This window comes from Notamacropus eugenii, chromosome 1 (assembly GCF_028372415.1).
Source record: "Notamacropus eugenii isolate mMacEug1 chromosome 1, mMacEug1.pri_v2, whole genome shotgun sequence".
Classification (NCBI taxonomy): Eukaryota; Metazoa; Chordata; class Mammalia; order Diprotodontia; family Macropodidae; genus Notamacropus; species Notamacropus eugenii.
Genome location: NC_092872.1, coordinates 73624654 through 73643793, shown reverse-complemented (window position 1 = coordinate 73643793; position 19140 = coordinate 73624654). Strand labels below are relative to the sequence as shown.

The window sequence follows — 19140 nt, the reverse complement described above, 5'->3', positions numbered from 1 at the left end:
ATTATTGTACCACCATATTTAAAATATTGTTCTTGTTAATATAATATTTTTCCCTTGAGCTGGGGGTTTTCAGAATTTGACTGATTTTCATATAGGTTTTCCTTGTAGAATGTCTTTCATGTGGTGATCAGTGAATTTTTTCTATTTCTATTTTTCCTTTTTATTCTAACACTTCGGGACACTTTAATTATTTCTTATATTATCATATCAAGATTCTTTTTGTTAATTGTAGCTTTCAGGTCATCTGATTATTCTTATGTTTTCTCTTCTTCATAAGCTTTCCAGTTCAGTTGTTTTTCTTGTGTTTCACATTGTCTTCTATTTTTCATTTTTTATACTTTGTTTTCTAATTTCTTGGTTTCTTATAACTTCATCAGCTTCCCCTTGGCCAGTTCTAATTTTCGAGGAGTTGTTTTCTTCCTTAAGATTCTGGATCTCCTTTTCTAGTTGGTTGACTTTCTTTTCATAATCTTCTTGTTTTTCATGGATTCTTATTATTTAAAGAATCTTTTTCTTAAGTTTCTCTCATTTCATTTTTTAAAGTCTTTTAAAAATTCTTCTTTGAATTCTTTTTGGGCAAGTGATCATTTGACATTGCTCTTTGGGGTAGGAGAGTCTTTATTTTTTTCCTTTAGTATCCTTCTCTGAAGACAAACCCTGGTCTTCTTTATTCCCATAGTAGCTTTCTATTATTGGATTCTTTCTCCTTTACCTGCTATTTTTTTTTTAACTTGTAGCAGCTTATTTTTTGTAATCACCTCTAGTCCTGAGATATGGGGGATGGTACCTCTGGACTCAGATCCTCCTTCAGTTCTCCTCTCTGACCTGGAACCAAAACCAAGAACTCTCCGCCCTCCTGTAAGTGCCCACAGTCAATGGTGTCCCCACCCCCTTGTTTTTGTAGTCACTGGGCATGTGCTGGTTTCTTCTCACCCTGGGCCATGTCTGGGCAGCCTGGTGTCCCTTATCAGTAGAGGCTTCCTTAATCTTCCCTGTTTCAGACACTGGATACTAGACTGACACTGTCTGGGTAGTGAAAGCTTCTGTGGCTGAGGTGAGTCTACCTCCCAACCCAGCTAGCCCCCCAGGGCTTGCCACTTTCTATTTCAGGGGAATTGGCCTGGAGGTGTTTACTCTTCCCAGGGACCAAACCTCAGTCGTGGAATTTTTCTTGAGATCTTGTCCCAAGAGGACCACTGTTACTATTCCACGTTTGTCCTCATGTGCTATTTTATCTTGCTTGTGGGGGAAATCTGGAGAGCCTGGAATTTTCTGACCTACTCCACCATCTTTTGAAAATTCCTCCCTCTATCAACTCTAAACATATTATTGAAGTATGAACTATTATTTTTAGAGGGGACTCTGTAGCACCAATGTGATATTCACAGTGCATATACCAGCTATGAATATGCTGGTGTAATTCTGAATTGCAAAATGTGACAGACTTTCCACATGGAAGATGGAACCAAAACATTGATTTAAACACCAGAAAGCTGAATTCTAACATCAGAAAGCCAAATTCATCACAGCAACAAAGAATCTATACACAATAGCAATTCAGGAGGCTCCACCATCCCCAACCCTTCCCCCTGCTAGGACCTTCCCACAAATGATCACTCACAGCTCACTGCCTGCTTCCTCTCTCTCCGTCAGCTCTAACTGCTGTGTCTAACATCCTCTCAGCTCTGCTCCACCCTTTCTGCTCCACCCCTTTGGCAGACTCCTCAAACCACAGACTCATGTACCTCAGGCTTCCATGTGACTCAAGCAGGTCACATGGGCTTATTAATGGAAGGGAAAGATCTTCCCTTTATGCAAAAATACATTAACAATGCAGACAGAGCAAATTTAACAAATTTGTGTAATATTGAAAGTAGTAAATAAGATGAGTGCCAATAGGGGTTAGAAATAGCAAAAGGCTACAATATTTCTTCTATTATTACTTTCATTATCTGTGACTTATGAGAAGTCATTTCCTTTCTTTGTACTTTATTTTTCTCATCTCTAAAATAAAGACATTGTACTAGATTATCTTTTAAGATCTTTTTTGTTCACATATTACATAATTCTGTGGTTCTTTTGCTTGGGCATTATATACAAGCTCCCTAATTTTCTTTTGCCTCCTTGTTGGCCATTTTATTGTTGGCTAATTATTCATGCATAGCCCTTGCAGAGTTACAAAGATGCATATGAATTCTTTTGCTTATCAATAATTCTAATAAAAAGAACACACTGAAGCCAGTAGCTAAGGAGAGATTTGTGGATTATCCATGAATTTACCTATATCTTTCCTACCTCTATTACTATCACTAATCAACACACCTGTGGTTAGGGCTAATACTTTATAACCATTAATTGGGACTGCAGCTAAACTTTTCATAAGTTTATTTTTATTTTAGTTATTGTTATTTTCATAGCAATCTAGAATTATGGAAAAATATATTTAATATATACATAATTCACAAGTAACTACAATGCATGTATGTGTATATTGTATACACATATGTTTATACTTATGGGCATAGAAATGATGCACATGTATACACATATATGTATACATGTATACATATATACTTGTGGGTATTGACACAATGTACACATGTGCACACACATATATACATGTATGTGCACACATGTGTATGTGTATATGTTTACATATATATGCATGTATACACACATGTAATAAACTGTTCTGGCTTTCTTTCCTCAGAGCTAGACAGGCTACACCTCCCCCTCAGCTTTCTAGGGTATGCTAAGTGTTGGGATGTCTCTTTTTTCTACCACCATCAGCTCAAGTCTTCACTGGCTAGATGTCCTCCTTTTTCTTCCCCCATTGTTTAGTCTAGTTACTATCACCCTACTTCAGTTTCACATCTAACATCTGGTAGTTTTTTACAAAGGGGTATTTACTTTAACTATGTAGTGAGAACAAATGACACTTCCTGTACTAATACCTTTAGGGCTATGCCCTCCTTGTACCATCTTGCTCTTTGGGCTAGGGAGTTGATTGAAAGTTTAGCTCGGTTTCTACATATCATCAGACCCACCAATTTCAAATTGCAGTATAGCTTGATTGCCCCATGATTCTTCCTCTCACCTTCCCCTGGCCTGGAGACCCATTGGTTTGCTCCTTGGGACATTAATGCTGCGCAGTACTGGTATGTGTTGTGAGCCAATGTAAACACTGGTATGCTAGGGTACCCTCTGCAACTTTTGAACTCATATAGTCTCAGAGACTTCACTCCCTTAATCTAGAATAGAAATGAACAAATTCAAAGGCCTAGGACTAAAAACCCTTTCATAGCCATCTGGCCTTGGGAAAATGGCCCCAAGACCTTTCCCCTTACAGGATGATCTCTCACCGGACATAATAGCAAAAGAATCAATGAGACTTCCCCCAAGAGCAAATCAGGCAAGAGAAGATGTGGCTGATACCGACTGACCCCTCTGAATGCCTCTGAAGCCCATTAAAGAATCACCTATTTCAGTACAGGGCTAAAATGGTACAGAACCAGTTACAGAATGTTTCCTATGCTTCACAGTCTCTCTAAGACACTTGTCTTACACATCATCCCTTTCCTTCTGGAAGAAGACTTCTTAGTCTCTCCCTGTGGAGGAAATGTCTTTCTGTACAGGTACCAGGTAGACACTGTACGTAAATGAACATATGTGTAAGCACATCTTCCTATTTTTTCTTTACATTGTACATGCACAAACATATGTATACATAAATATCTTTCACAAAACAAATTTTATTCTCACATGTGTGTATATACATGGAGACGGATATACCATCAGTGTCTATATATGTGTATATGAGGCATATGGACATACCTTTACATTATTTATGTGTGCGTGCATGTAAAGAAAAATGCAAACCCATTTGGCATTATAGTAGTTTTCTTTATGAAAAACAATTTTTAAAGTATACAAAAGTTTTTGTCTTATATCACATTTATATGAGGTAATTCATATGCATATATATGCATATTTCATGCATAGACATATAAGTGTATATATACACATACACATCTGTGTATATATGGTTGACATACAGGCACTGTTTCTCTTAGAGATTTTAGGTAGCATGTCATAGTTATGCAGTGCTTATGAAATATAAAAGAAACAAAATTACAGATAGACCTACTTTAGTTGTGGATAATCGATTTTCATTGTTATTTATTTATATCGCTATGTAAATAAAAGTGAATTCTGTTAACTTAGGATTTCTGTGATTTGATTTGATTTTTTTAAGGGAAGTGAGAAAAAGAGCTGATGATGATGACAGCAAATCAATTACCAACTTGACTGGGACAGGCACAAAAAAGTCGGCACAGATGAAGAATTGCTGTAATGGTTAAGTCAGAAATTTTTGGACCTAAGGAATCTTATTTTTTTAACACCATTATTATCATGAGTAATGGCATGGCATATACCAGTGACTGCTAGAATGTGGATAATTGTATATAACCTGGGTCTTCTATACCATGGTTTATTTCATCTCACTGTGGAGTCTTTGCCCAATCTCCCCTTCTTTTCCATGTGATTATGGGAGTTCATAAATAGAGGGTTTTTTTGTTTTTTGACCATCAGAGAAATTTTAATTTCAAATAAAATTTTACTGATAAACTGATTTTCAAAAACACTAAGTAACCTTATTCTCATATCAGAACTAGTAAAGAAGCTCTTATTTAAATAGATTTTTATGATAAATTATTTTTTCATTACCATCAACAATATTTATTTGATATATTTAAATAGTTGGTGTAGTAGAAATAATCCTGGTCTGAGATCAGGCTTGTGATCCTGCCACTAACTTTAAGCTACTAATTTTTACTTAATGTGTTGCTGCCTCAGGTTCCCCATCTATTGAAAAAAACAAACAAACTAGAGTGTTGGTCTAAATAATCTTCGCAGTCCCAGTCAGATTTATGTGTCTGTAATGTCAGGGTGTGAAGTACAGAATGATTTATCATTCCTATATCCTTTAGGAAAAATATAGCTTCTAGCCACGAAGGTTCTAGAAACTCATTATTTTGACATATCAAGAGTATTATTTCTCTCACTGTTAAAAATAAAGTGAAGTATTTATTTAAAGTTAAAAGTGATTGATATAGTATATCTCAGGCTATGCTATTAATTGAAAAATCAATCTTTTAAAAAAAGTAATGGATTTTTTTTAAAAGAGAAAACATTTTCATTCATGGGAATGGTTTCTGTAAAGGAAAAATATCTTGCTATGCTAGAATATACCGTGTGTAGTAAGCTAATTTTAATGGGCTTTTAATGATTTTAATGGGAAATATTTCAAATTGCAAACTTCTAAACAGTATGATTTGCTGGACTTATCACTCTGCACTTAAAAAAAGAAAATAAGAGTATTTAGGAAAAATGTTTGCATTGGTAGATTGAATACATTTTGTACTATGTTTATTAGAAATTTTCACTAGTTTTGTAAGAATCCCTCATGAAAACTTAAATATTTTAATTTTGGTATTATTTGTATTAACAATACTAAATACAACAGATACCATTTAAAGATACCATCTGTATTTTTTCAGGATTTTCAAACTGGTTCATAATGACACATCTTATTTTAAAATACAGAGAGGAAGTTTTAAAAATTTTTTGGCATTATAAATATATATAAATTATAAATCATCATTCTCATCCCCATTCCAGAAAACTGTAAGAGCACATGTGCTCTCTTTAGAAATGAGTGTGGCCTTCTGGTTTCTTTGATGCCTATGAGAGGAAATAGGATAACTCTCAATATGGCAGGCAAGGTGTTTGTGTGGTGGACAAAACACATCCCATCTTAATGGCAAATGAGGTTAAGTAAGATAGTTTCAGGATTTTGTTTACAATTAATTTGAAAAATCCTTCCATGTACGGGACTCAGCTAGCTACATGTTTCAGCTTGGATAGAAAAAAGGAAACTAGATCTTTATTTCAGTTACCTGCTACACAGAACTGAATCATCGATTCACTAGAAGGAATCTCACCTTGACTTAAAGTAGGTTGAAATTCAAGGCTTGTTGATGACATTTAAAAAGAAAACTCTTATCAGTACCAAGAAATTTATTATGCTAACTAAAAGTTCTTAATAAGCTCTGATTTAGCTCTGAGGCAGCAGAAGATGGTGTTTTTTATTTTTTAGTGTATTCTTAAGGATTTAGTCTCAAAAGATGAGTCTACTTTTCAGAATGGTGCACCAGTATAAGAGCGAATTTTTGGTCAAATAAGGTGTCTTATCTGGGCTATATTGTTTTTAATTTATGTATAAATGTCTTAGTTCTTTTTGATTTTGATTTTCAATAGGCTAGTGAAGCAAAGATGTTGCTTCTATCATTTGAACCCTAATGGTATGATTTACTTGTCTCTGACAATGTTGAACTACTGATAGAGTGCAGCTGATGTAAATAGCGTGTTTTAGGACTTTAGCCTATCTATCAGGATGTTCATCATACCTGAAACTACGTAATGTAGTAAACCTCTTTTTATGGCACCTATTTGTACCCAAAGGGATACTCTTCATGCTTGTCTAATAGTCTGTAAATAAGATTATGTATATTAGGATGAAATATTGTTTTGCCCTGTTGTTTGTAAAGTCAACTTACTCATTCATTATTAGCAAAAGTAAAATATGGCTGGAGGGCTAAATGAACAACTTGATTCAATGTGGAGTTAGGTGAAAATTTCTAATGACATAATCGAATGTGAAATTTAACGTTTAGAGGTTAATTTTGTTGAAATAAGATAAACCTACCCCTATCTCCCTGTAGGTGGAAATCAGTATCAGGATGTAGATTTGAAGTAGATGAACTTAACAAGATCGTTTTTACATCTAAAGATGTCTTTGTTTATTGCTTTAAAAATCAGACACAAGATTTCACTTAATCGTCTCTTATTTCATTAGCTCTCTTTGCAAGCACATGCCTGGCCCTATTTATTTCACCTCAATGTTATATTGTATCCTTATTTAAAAATTTTGAATTCTGGCAATTTGAATGGTATTTTAATTTCATTCTGGAAAATGCCTTATATAAGGAGACTTTTTCAGTCATAACTTTTAGTCCCATTTTGCCCAAAATGCATCTTTCTACTCATTTGATAATTTAATACTTAACATGATTTATATAAACCCATGTTCCGCAGCCTTACTACTGAAAATAAAGTTTAAAATAAAAGATTTATTTTCATATTTGTATAGCATTCAGCTTCAGTAATGCATTTATTTTATACATGAGTGTACATATGTATGTAAGAAATTTCTTATGTCTATATGAAGTAGGCCTCAGAGTATGGAATTTTCATTTTATGCTTTTGATTTCTATGGTTCATATTTTTAGAACCTGGACTGAATTTCATTCATTTTCACTTTTCTTCAAGTCACTAATGATTATGCCATAAAATATAATTTTTATATCCTTTCTTATCTCTATGGAGCCACAAATATGCTGTATGTATTACAAATTCAATAAAGTATGCTTTTGAATGTTTCCTCTTGCTTGGTCCCCAGCTGCACTAATGCTCTTTTAATTCTAGGATGAGTGCTATATGAAAACATCTCAAGTGCACTTTGAAAGCAGTTTTCATTGCTTTTAGCCAAACTGTGGGAGTCCGGGACTAGAGATCCCTTGGCACTATTGGTCCTGGGTTCAAATAACTTGCTTGAACAGACTATTGGTCAACAAAAACAACATATGCATCAATTTGGTGGATCATTACCACTATTAAGACCTGGTTACTTTGTTTGAGGTCCTTGTGCCTCAACTTTTAGATGTGACTTAATCCAACCATCCACCCTGTAGAGTTGATTCTTTCTGGAGATACGGTCATAAATAATAACAGCCTGCTAGGAGTTGGTAGTCACCAATTGAAGAGTATACATGAATGTGGGCTTGTGGGAAGGATCTATAGGACCAGAAGAGATAAACTGGTTGTATTTTGAGAACAAAAAATAATCAATAGATAGCCTCCACATACCATTGGTATCTATGAAACATCAAGAGAATTAGAAGACCCCAGCAAGTTGAGATGGAACCCATTGGAATATATATTGATTATCCTTTTTTGTACAGGATATGGATAACCATCACATAGGACACAAGGATAGTGTTCTGAATGAAGGGAGAACACATATTGGTGAAATTACAGATCCATCAATTTAGCGAAGAATCATTGCCTTTCACAAGTTCTGTCTTATCTAGGTTAAACTTCTCCAGCTCTTCAACCAATGTCCATTTTTATGTTTTCAAGTTCCCTCCTCTGTACAGTGTATTCCCTCTGGATGGTTAGATTTATCCTAAGATGGAATGCATTCTACATAACACAACATTCTACATAAAATCTAATTAGGGCATAGTATAGCTCTATTTTATTTTACCTTATTCTTGGTGTGTGTGTGTGTGTGTATTTGTGTTTGGACCAGTGATTTCATTGCTAGACAGAGTTTGTAGATAGATTTCTTGGCCTGGAATTAGAAAGATTCATCTACCTGAGTTCACATCCAGTCTTATATACTTGCTAGCTGTGTGACCCTGGGCAAGTAATTTAAACACATTTGCCTCAGTTTCCCCATCTATAAAATGAACTAGAGAAGGAAGTGGCAAACTACTCCAGTATCTTTGCCAAGTGCAGTGCCAGTGCGATATTCATAGTGCCTATGGCACTTATGAATATGCCAGCACAGTTCTGAATCACAAAATATAACAGACCCTCCACATGGAAGACAGAACCAAAACATTTATTCAGACACCAGGAAGCTGAATCCCAGCACCAGAAAACCAAATCCATTATAGCAACAAAGAAATCCATCATGGTAACCAAGAAGTCTATACACGTTATCAGGGCTTCCCACAAACAAACACTCGCATCCAGCTGTCTGCTTCCTCTGTTCTTCCCAGCTCTGACTAGTCTGACCAATTTCCTTTCAGCTCCCTTCCAGTCTCACCCCTTCCTGCTCCACTGTTTCAGCAAACTCCTTCCACCACAGGTTCCATGTGACCTATGTAGGTCACATGGGCCTATTAATGAATGGGAAAGATCTTTCCATTTAAATTACCATTACACCAAGAAAACACCAAATGGAGTCACAAAGAATTGAATGCCACTGAAACAACCGAACAACCACCACTCACTGGCACACTGAGAAGTTAAAATACTTGCCCAGGGTATCCCAAATAGTATTTGTCAATGGTGTGACTTACACACCATTGTGTGTAAGTCTTCCTGCCTCCTCTGAGGCCACATCTTTATCCACAGTGCCCTTTGATGTTACATTATTATTGGTACAGTGTAGGATTTTGTTAGTTAGTTTGTTAGTTTGTTAGTGACAGCTGCTGTGTCATATTATTGTTGATTCATGCTGAATTGGGAGTTAATTAAAATGCCTAAGTGCTTTCCCTATGAACTATTGAATACCTATGTGGTCTACTTTTTTTTTTGTTTTTTTTCAATCACAGAGTAGCCTTTACATTTATCCTCCTAAATCTAAATGTGAGCTAAGTCTGTGGCATCTTTTTAGATTCAACTTCTGGCATGCAGTGTAGTAATCATCCCTTCTAACTGTGTCCTCTGTAAATCTGTTAACACATAGATAATTAGAATTACACAGATTATCATCACCGCCACTGCCATTATCTTTAAAAAACAAGAAAATGTATATACAATAAAGCTAGTTAACTACACTAAGAAGGAAACAGGACAGCAGGTTTAAATTTAATGGTTAATTAAAGCCATTTAGGTTTATAATTACACAAATTCTAAGTATGAAAAGAGTTTAAAACAACAATATCAAAAAACTCTACAAGGTAAGAATGTCTTTACCTGTGAACATGGACCACTGAACATGCCATGGTCCCTCTCTAGAACAATGACATATCACCAGGTCCTGGAGAAGGAGATTATAGAAAATTAGGGTACCATTTCCCCACCTTTATCCATTTAAAATCTAGAGACAAGAATACTTACACAGGATATCTTAAGACAGTTAAAAAAAAACAAAACCCAACACTTCTACATAACATATTTTGGTTATTTTTACTTATGTTTTCCTTTGGTTGCTTTCCCCCCCTTATTTCCCCAAGACCAAATTGAAATAAAAGGCAATTATTAGTGGGTCTCAATTTCATTTCTCAATTAAAGAAATAGAAATCAGAGTTTATCATCTCCCTAAAACATACTATGATATAAATTCTTTGAGAGGAGGGAGTCAGATATAAAGAAATTAAGCTATAGTAGGTAAATCTTCTCGCCCAAGACTCTTTTCACTATACTTGGTGCTTTTCTCCTCCTTTTCATCTAATTGTCCTTTGGTTGGGATGGTACCCATTGTTCTCTCTCAGCGTAATTTGTCACAAGAGTGTTAGAGGGGACGCAGCCGTGGACGTGGAATCATGAAAGCTGGATTTGAATCTTGGCTTTGGTATTTGCCGGCTTTGCTACCATGGAAAGTCAAATCCTTTTCCAGTTTTCTCTTCTGTAAAATGGGAATAATAGCAATAATAATTATACTATTAATTATACTATTATATAATGTACTATTATATAATAATATAATAATTGTACCATTAATAAGTATTAAGTACTATTAATAATACTAATAACATGGTTGTTGAAGAGGAGCCTAAAACTCTACATATATATGTATGCACATTTTACATAATTAACAATAAAATCTGTGGCATGGGTATGATAAAGTGTTATTGCAAAATAAAGCAATCTGATGCCCATTTAGTTATATGCATAATCATTGTGCCAGATGATAATTAGAAGGTAGCAAGCTGCTTGTGGAACTGTCTGCATTTTGTTTTATGTAGCTAGATCATTTTTTTCTCTAAGAATTATAGAGTTTAGAGTTGGAAATTCTTTTTAATATGATTTAATCCAAGTACTCATCTTATGTAGAAGAGTCAGCTTGATGTCTTGAAAAGAACCTGACTTTGAAATCAGAGCCCCAAGTTTGAATCCTGGTCTTACTTACTTGTGTGATTTTGTGTGATGTTGGATTTGTTAATACATTTCTCTGGACCTCTTTTTTCTCATTTGTAAAATGAAGGGGTTGCATTGGATGAACTTGCACATTCCAGACACACTATTCCATGGTTGGCCCATTTTTAATTTATGTTGAGTTGAACATTTCTTCTTTGCACCAATGGTTCTTACTTTTCCTTGTAGTGTAGGGCAATGCTCTGGTCCCTCTTTTATGTAGCAAACCTTTTCATAGTTATTTCATCTTCCGGGTAAAACATATCTAGTTTCTATACTGTGAAGTGATGAGAATCTCCTCACCCATCTTTGTCATCCTTTTACAGATATACCTTGTTTCCCTCAAAATGTGGCATCTAAAATTGAACTTGGCATTATAGGTTTAAATAATTTTTCCTAGTACTGTTTAAATTCTAATGCTAAAAAACTTCTAATGTTGATTACACATGCACACACAAACATAACCATTAAATAGCAAGGACATGGATTGTGGTGGGGAGAGGAGAAAATAATGAGGGAAAAGGGCTCAGAGCAACTATAATATTAATAACTAACATACATCTCATTTTAAAGTGTGTAAAGTACATCACATATATTTTTTCATCTTTTCCTTACAGTACTTGTGTGAGATAGGTGCTGTTATTACCCCTTTTTTATAGATAAGGAAACTGAGCTTGAGAGAAGTTAAGCAATTTGCTGAGTTAAGCATCTGGTCTAGCACACTCTTCACTCTGCCTCCGAAAGCAGGGAGGTGGAGAAATCAAAAATACAAACATCAATTACGTTACAATTTTAATTAATACCAGCCTGGTTTATCATTTACTTTCTGTATATGGAACAAACAAAAGAGATATATAGAAGTGTAGCAGGAAGACATGGGGTAATGGTGAGAGGTATTTATTATGTGCAGAGGAGCTGGCACAGGTTAGGGCTGGAGGGAGTTGAAACAATGCAAACGTGCAGTTATTCCTCTTACCCCTGTTAACGTGAGTCCTTTCACCATGTAGCATTCATTCTGTCTCATTTATGAGAATCTCACTATTGCCAGTTTTAAATAACGTGACACTATGTTCTGTAATTTTTCTCTCCCTGCCAAATGCTATGAGGGTAACACAATAGCTGTTGTTTTATGTGGCTCAAAGATAAATCCGACAGGAGAATGGAATATGACTGGGAAACACAAGCTATAGTTCTCATTGACTTTTTACTGCTAAGCCAGGTTGAAGGTAAAATGCTAACCTATGTATTGCTGCAAGAAAGGATACACAAACCTTGAGAGTTTCACTTAGAAACTGACCAGAAGAATTGGAAGTCCTGGGAGAAATGGCTGAAAATGGACTGACCTTTGTATGTCACAGTGTGACCTTTCTAGGCTTATCCTATAGTTTCTAGCTTAAATTTGGAACTGTAAACCTAGTATCATTTGAAAATTTCTTTGATACTCCCTAAACCAATATTCAGGGCCAAGGAGGACTTGAGCCACACTTTATTTCTAAACATCAGAGTTCAAGTCTTCCCCTCACTGTCACAGTTTAGCTACAATGGAGAGTTTCCCAGAAGAGGTTTAACTAGGGTGTGCCACTGGTACTTTGCCTAAGGATGCTGAATTTAAAGGGTGCTGACATCAGTTGTAGTCCTTTTGTAGCCTAGTATGTATGGACACATTATTACCAAGGAGAGTTAGTTAAAATAGTGAAACCGCTTTCTTGTAGACTAAGAAGCAACCTGGTATAGAATAGACACTGGCCTCAAAGTCAGGAAAACTTGGGTTCAAATCTCACATTTGATATATACTAACTGGGTGACTCTGGAGAAGTCCCTTAATGACTCAGTATCCTAAGTGATACTCTAAGACTAAGGCTAAGAAGATGCTGATCAACTGTCACAGAAGAATTTCCTTACTGGAACTTCCTGAAACTGTTGAAATCACAAGTCTACACCTTTGCCTACACACCCAGGGAAAACTAACAGGTGGTGATGGTGAGTGCCTTACCAACATTACTTACTCCACTTTCTTCCTACTCTTATTCATCCTAGGGTAATTCATACCATTAGCCTTGGCTTAGTGTGTGGTATTTGTGAAGAATTCTGGCCGTGACTTTGTTTTCTTATAATTTAAGTTGTCATTGGTATTCATCTAGTTCCTTATCCTTAAAGACAATTATTTTTCTGAGTTATCTTCATGTGAATTCTCTTAATATCAGTGTCAAATGACCAAGAGGCAAATTTAACATGTTATGGATGTTATCTTTTATTTTCTTTTTTATATAGCCAGAAATTTTTCTATTCTGTCTTCTGGGGGTGAGGTGGCACTTAGTTATTAAAATATTAGGGAAAGTCCATAAAATATTTAAAAACTAAATCAAACTTTCTCATGAATATTTTTATTTTTAAGTCATTTATGAAGGATAGGGTGAGTAGGCACCCAGGTTTGTTAGACTTGTTCATTTGAGGGGTGTGTGAGGGTGTTATTTCAAACAATGTGTATATCTAAATGTCCACACCCTTGATAAAGGGTTTGATTAGTATAGTTAGTTACACATTTATAAAGCATTTATATTATTGAGGACAACCTGATACTAGGTTCTGGTCAGGAAGATAAAAGATGGGACTTCTCCTATTTATGGAATTGAAAAGAATTTAAAATATCAGTGAACAGGGCAGTGTGTATTTTAATTCAACACCTGGTAAAAGGTGCATACCCATATGTAAATTTATGTCATCTATTCAGCGAGCTCTCTGGATGGCCTCTAATGTGTTGTCCAACTTTGACCATTTGATTCTATGAGCCTCTCTATATGTGATTATGGTTAAGGCTAATTTGATTAAATTAAATAGGCCCAGTCTCTTGTGGAGTTTACATCCTGTAACAGATTACACTGATATGTTTAGATGTTACATATAAAAGTAGGCAAACATGAAGTAAACACTTGAGTAAGTAAATGAAATGTATATTTTGTTTATGTATGGGTGAGGATCCTATTTTTCCCCAGAGTGTCACAATTTTCATGAAATAATGAGGAAAGTAACTGTTGGCTGTATTTTGCAGGATGGAAAGCATATGTTTATTAAATATGCAGACTACTCTCTGTGTGTATGTGGGTTTGTGTCTGATCCTTCAAGGTCTATCATGCAACTCTTTGTCCTTTTCCTCAGAGAAAAAGGTAAATATATCTAAATGGTATTAGATTCATGTTATAGGTTTGAAAATGATGGTCTGTTGTAATGATTCCACTACAACAATATATGCAAAATTGCATTAACACTATTTGAACTTCTGGAAGCCAAGATGGTGAAGTGATCTGTAAGTGCTTTCCCCCTCCCCTTGTTGACCATGAAAAATCCAGAGAATATTTCCCCAGGAAAAATCCTGGAATAGTGGGATCAGCCTAAGGGGTAAACAATCTTTTAACTCAAGAGTGTAGAAAAATAACAAAGGGAGGTCCCTCTTGCTGTGGTTGAAGAGGACCAGTGCAGGACTGGAGCTGTCCCAGACAGCCCCACCTCAGTGAAGCAGAAGGAGATCCTGAACTCAAGGAGGAGTGGAGCCTCTCAGCACCAACACCAGGACCCCAGGCTTGCCTTAGCACAGGCAGGGGAATCAGGAAGACACTAGCACAGACAGGGATTCACCAACCACTGAGCCTGCATGTGCTCTAGCTCAGGAGAGGAGACCTCCTGTGACCAGACCACCCCTCCACCACAGGTCGCACAGCACATTCCAGGGTAACTCTGGAGAAACTCAGAAAGACTTCACCTTATCTTTGCTTTGGCATACCAGCCAGCTCAGCACCAGATAAGCTGCAGCACTCTAGTTTCTGCCTGAAAGAACCAGAGGCCACAATCCACAAAGCCTCAAGTTCTAAGCACAAGAACCAGAGGACAGAGCTCCCTGTGCCCCAGAAGCAGAGATCCAGAGAACCAGGAAGAAGGCAATGATCATGAACAGGAAGGAAACCAGAAAAGAAAATACATAGAATCTTACTATGGGGATAAGGACTAAAACATGAATAATGAAGAGGTCACCATTGAGACTGAACTGCCATCTGAAACCTCAGAAGAGAATATGAACTGATCTCAAGTCCAAAGAGCATTCTTGGAAGAGTTAAAGAAGGATTTTAAAAGCCCAGTTAGAGACGTAGAAGAAAAATTGGCCAATGATTTAAAACATATGAAAAAAGAATTCATGGAGGAATTTAAAAAGAAAATTGGACAAATGAATAAAGAGATAAAAAAACCCGAAACTGGAACAATTGGACAAATGGAAAAGGAGATGCAGAAGTTAACTGAAGAAAACAAACTATTAAAAATTAGAACTGGGCAAGTAGAAGCTAATGACTCTATGAGATATCAAAAATCAGTCAAAAAGAATCTACAGAATGAAAAAATAGAAGAAAATGCAAAATATTTCATTGGAAAAATAACTGACCTAGAAAACAGATCCAGGAGAGAAAAATCTAAGAATTATTGGTTTTCTGGAAAGGCACAATGAAAGAAAGAGCCTGGACAATATCTTCCAAGAAATCATCAAAGAAAACTACCCTGAAGTCCTAGATCCAGAGGGCAAAATAGTCATTGAAAGAATCCACCAATCACCTCCTGAAAGAGATCCCCAACTGAAAACACCAAGGAATACTGTGTCCAAATGCCAGAACTATCAAGGAGAAAACACTGCAGGTAGTCAGAAGAAACAATTCGGATATCAAGGAACTAAAGTCAGGATCACACAGGACCTTGCAGCTTCTACATTAAAAGATCAGAGGTATAAGAATATGATACTTCTTAAGGCAAAGGAGCTGGGACTACAACCAAGGGTCAATTACCCAGCAAAATAGAGCATAATATTTCAGGCAAGTAGATAGACATTCAGTGAAATAAGGGATTTCCATACCTTCCTGATGTAAAGTTCAGAGCTAAATAGAAAATTTGATCTTCAAATACAAATCTCAAGAGAGACATAAACGGGTAAGTAGAAGGAAAAATTTGTTATTCAATATGGGCAAACTGCCTACATCCCTATAAGGGAAGATGATACTTGTTAATCTTGAGAATTGTATATTTCTTATGATATTTAAAAGGAATATACATAGATAGAGAGAGTAAGTATAATTTAAATGATGTGATGATAAAAAACGTGATTGAAAGCTGCAAAGGGACTGTAATGGGAGACGTGAAAAGGAGGAGGTAGAAAAAGGTATATTACATCACAGGAAGAAGCACAAATACGTATTACAGTAGAGGGAAAGAGGGGAGGGAGATGAGCACTGTTTGAGACTTAGTCGCATCTGATTTGGTTCAGGGAGGGAATAACAAACTCAGTTATGTGTAGAAATCTAACTTGCCCAAAAGACAGTAGGAGGGGAAAAGGGAAAGAAAAGGAAAGAGAGACTAAAAGGGAGGGAAGAAATAGTAAAGGAAAAGGGAGTAAAAGGGAAGGAGGCTGATAGAAGGAAGGGAAGACTAAGGGAGGCAGTTGTCAAAAATTAAAACTCTTATGGAGGGGAAGGGAGAAGAGAGAACTAAAAGTACAAGTGGGGGTAAATAGGATGGAGGGAAAGACACAGATAGTAATCATAACTCTGAATGTGAATGGGGTGAACTCTCTCATTAAGCAGAGACAGATAGCAGAATGGATTAAAAGCCATAATACAACAATATGATTTTTTTTTTTTTTTACAAAAAACACATTTGAAATAGAGGAATACATTTAGGGTAAAGGTAAAATGTTGGAGCAGAATATATTGTGCTTCAACTGATAAAAAAAAATCAGAGGTAGCAATCCTAATCTCAGACAAAGCAAAAGCAGAAATAGAGCTAATCAAAAGAGATAAGGAAGGAAAATGTATCTTGCTAAAAGGCACCATAGACAATGAAGCAATATCATTACTAAACATATATGCACCAAGTGATATAGCATTCAGATTCTTAGAGGAGAAGTTAAGGGAGTTACAGGAAGAAATAGACAGCAAAACTATACTAATGGGGGACTTCAGCCTCTCCCTCTCTGAACTTGATAAATCTAACCTCAAAATAAACAAAAAAAAAAGTTAAGGAGATCAACAGAACTCTGGATAAGGTAAATGTGATAGCTCTCTGGAGAAAACTGTATGGGAATAGACAAGAATACACCTCTTTCTCAGTGGTATATGTCACATATACAAAAACTGACCATATACTGAGGCATAAAATTCTCACGGTCCGATGAAGAAAGGCAAAGATAGTCAATGCATCCTTCTGAGATTATGATGCAATACAAACTCTATATAATAAAAGGCCAATGAAAGATAGATCAAAAATTAATTGGAAAGTAAATAATCTTATCCTGAAGAGTGAGTGGGTTAAACAAAAAATCATAGAAACAATCAACAACTTCATTCAAGAGAATGACAATAATGAGGCAACCTACCAAAACTTATGGAATTCTGCAAAAGCAGTTCTTAGGGGAAGTTTTATATCATTGAATACCTACATGAATAAAATAGAGAAAGAGGAGATCAATGAATTGGATATGCAGCTGAAAAATTTAGAAAAAGAACAACTTGAAAATTCCCAAGTAAAGAGAAATTTAGAAATACTGAATTAGAATTAGAAATACTGAAAACCAAAGGGGAGATTAATAAAATTGAAATGAAGAAAACTATTGAACTAATAAATAAAAGTAAGAGTTGGTTTTATGAAACAACAACAATAAAATTGATAAACCTTTGGTCTATTTGATTAAAAAAAGAAGGAAGAAAACCAAATTACCAATATAAAAAATAAAAAGGGTAAAGTCAGCTTCAAAGAGGAGGAAATTAAAACAATAATTATAAATTACTTTGCCCATAAATTTGAAAATCTAAGTGAGATGGATGAATATTTAAAAAATATAAATTGCCCAGATTAATAGAAGAGGAAGTTGAATACTTAACTCCATCTCAGAAAAAGATATTGAACAAGTCATCAATGAACTCCCTAGGAAAAAATTTCCAGGGACAGATGGATTTACAAGTGAATTCTATCAAACATTTTAAGAACAGTTAATTCTAATATTAAAAAGAGTATTTGGGAAAATTGGTGGAGTACTACCAAATTCTTTTTATGATGCAAATATGACTCTGATACTTAAACCAGGAAGAGCCAAAACAGAGAAAGAAAATTATAGACCAATTTCTCTAATGAATATAGATGCAAAAATTTTAAATAAGATATTAGCAAAAAGAATACAGCAATTTATCATGAGAATAATACATTATGATCAGGTAGGATTTATACCAGGAATACAGGGTTGGTTCAATATTAGGAAAACTATCAGCATAATTGATCATATCAACAACAAAAATAACAGAAACCATGAGATTTTCTCAATAAGATACAGATTTCAACAAAATACAACACCCATTCCTATTGAAAACAGTCAAGAGCATAGGAATAAAGGGAGTTTTCCATAAAATAATAATCAGTATTTGCCTAAAACCATCAGTAAGCATTATGTGCAATGGGGATAAGCTAGATGGATTTCCAGTAAGATCAGGGGTGAAACAAGGATGTCCATTATCACCACTTTTATTCAATATGGTACTAAAAAAATTAGCTTTAGCAATAAGAGAAGAAAAAGAAATTGAAGGAATTAGAATAGGCAAAGAAGAAACTAAGTTATTCCTGTTTGTGGAAGATATGATGATATACTTAGAGAATCCTAGAGGATCAAGTAAAAAACTGCTGGAAATAATAAACAACTTTGACAAAGTTGCAAGTCACAAAATAAACCCACATAAATCATCTGCATTTCTATATGTTAGTAACCAAGCCCAACAGGACAAGATAGAAAGACAAATCCCATTTAAAGCTATGGTAGACACAATAAAATATCTGGGAGTCTACCTGCCAAAAGAAACCCAGGGACTACATGAATACAATTACAAAACACTTTTTTGCACAAATAAAGTCAGATCTAAGTAAGTGGAAAAACATCAGTTGCTCATCAGGAGGCTGAGCTAACATAGTAAAAATGACAATTCTACCTAAACTAATTTGCTCATTCAATGCCATACCAATCAAACTACCAGAAAAATATTTCCTAGAGCTAGAAAAAATAATATCAAAATTCATCTGGAAGAACAAAATGTCCACAATATCAAGGGAACTAATGAAAAGAAATGGTAGGGA

General features: G+C 35.3%; 1 protein-coding gene across 8 annotated transcripts in view; it reads left to right on the top strand.

The window, feature by feature from the left end:
- RASEF (RAS and EF-hand domain containing) overlaps positions 1 to 19140 on the top strand; it is an 825381-nt gene that overhangs the window by 116043 nt on the left and 690198 nt on the right. For 2 of the 8 annotated variants that reach the window (XM_072605252.1, XM_072605215.1), the window contains one exon: positions 4256 to 7503. The exons of the other annotated variants lie outside the window; for them this stretch is intronic. In XM_072605252.1, coding sequence (XP_072461353.1) covers positions 4256 to 4361 — 106 coding nt within the window. In that variant the 3' untranslated portion in view covers positions 4362 to 7503. Of the gene's footprint in view, positions 1 to 4255; positions 7504 to 19140 lie in introns of those variants that run through there. 8 annotated transcript variants of the gene reach the window in all.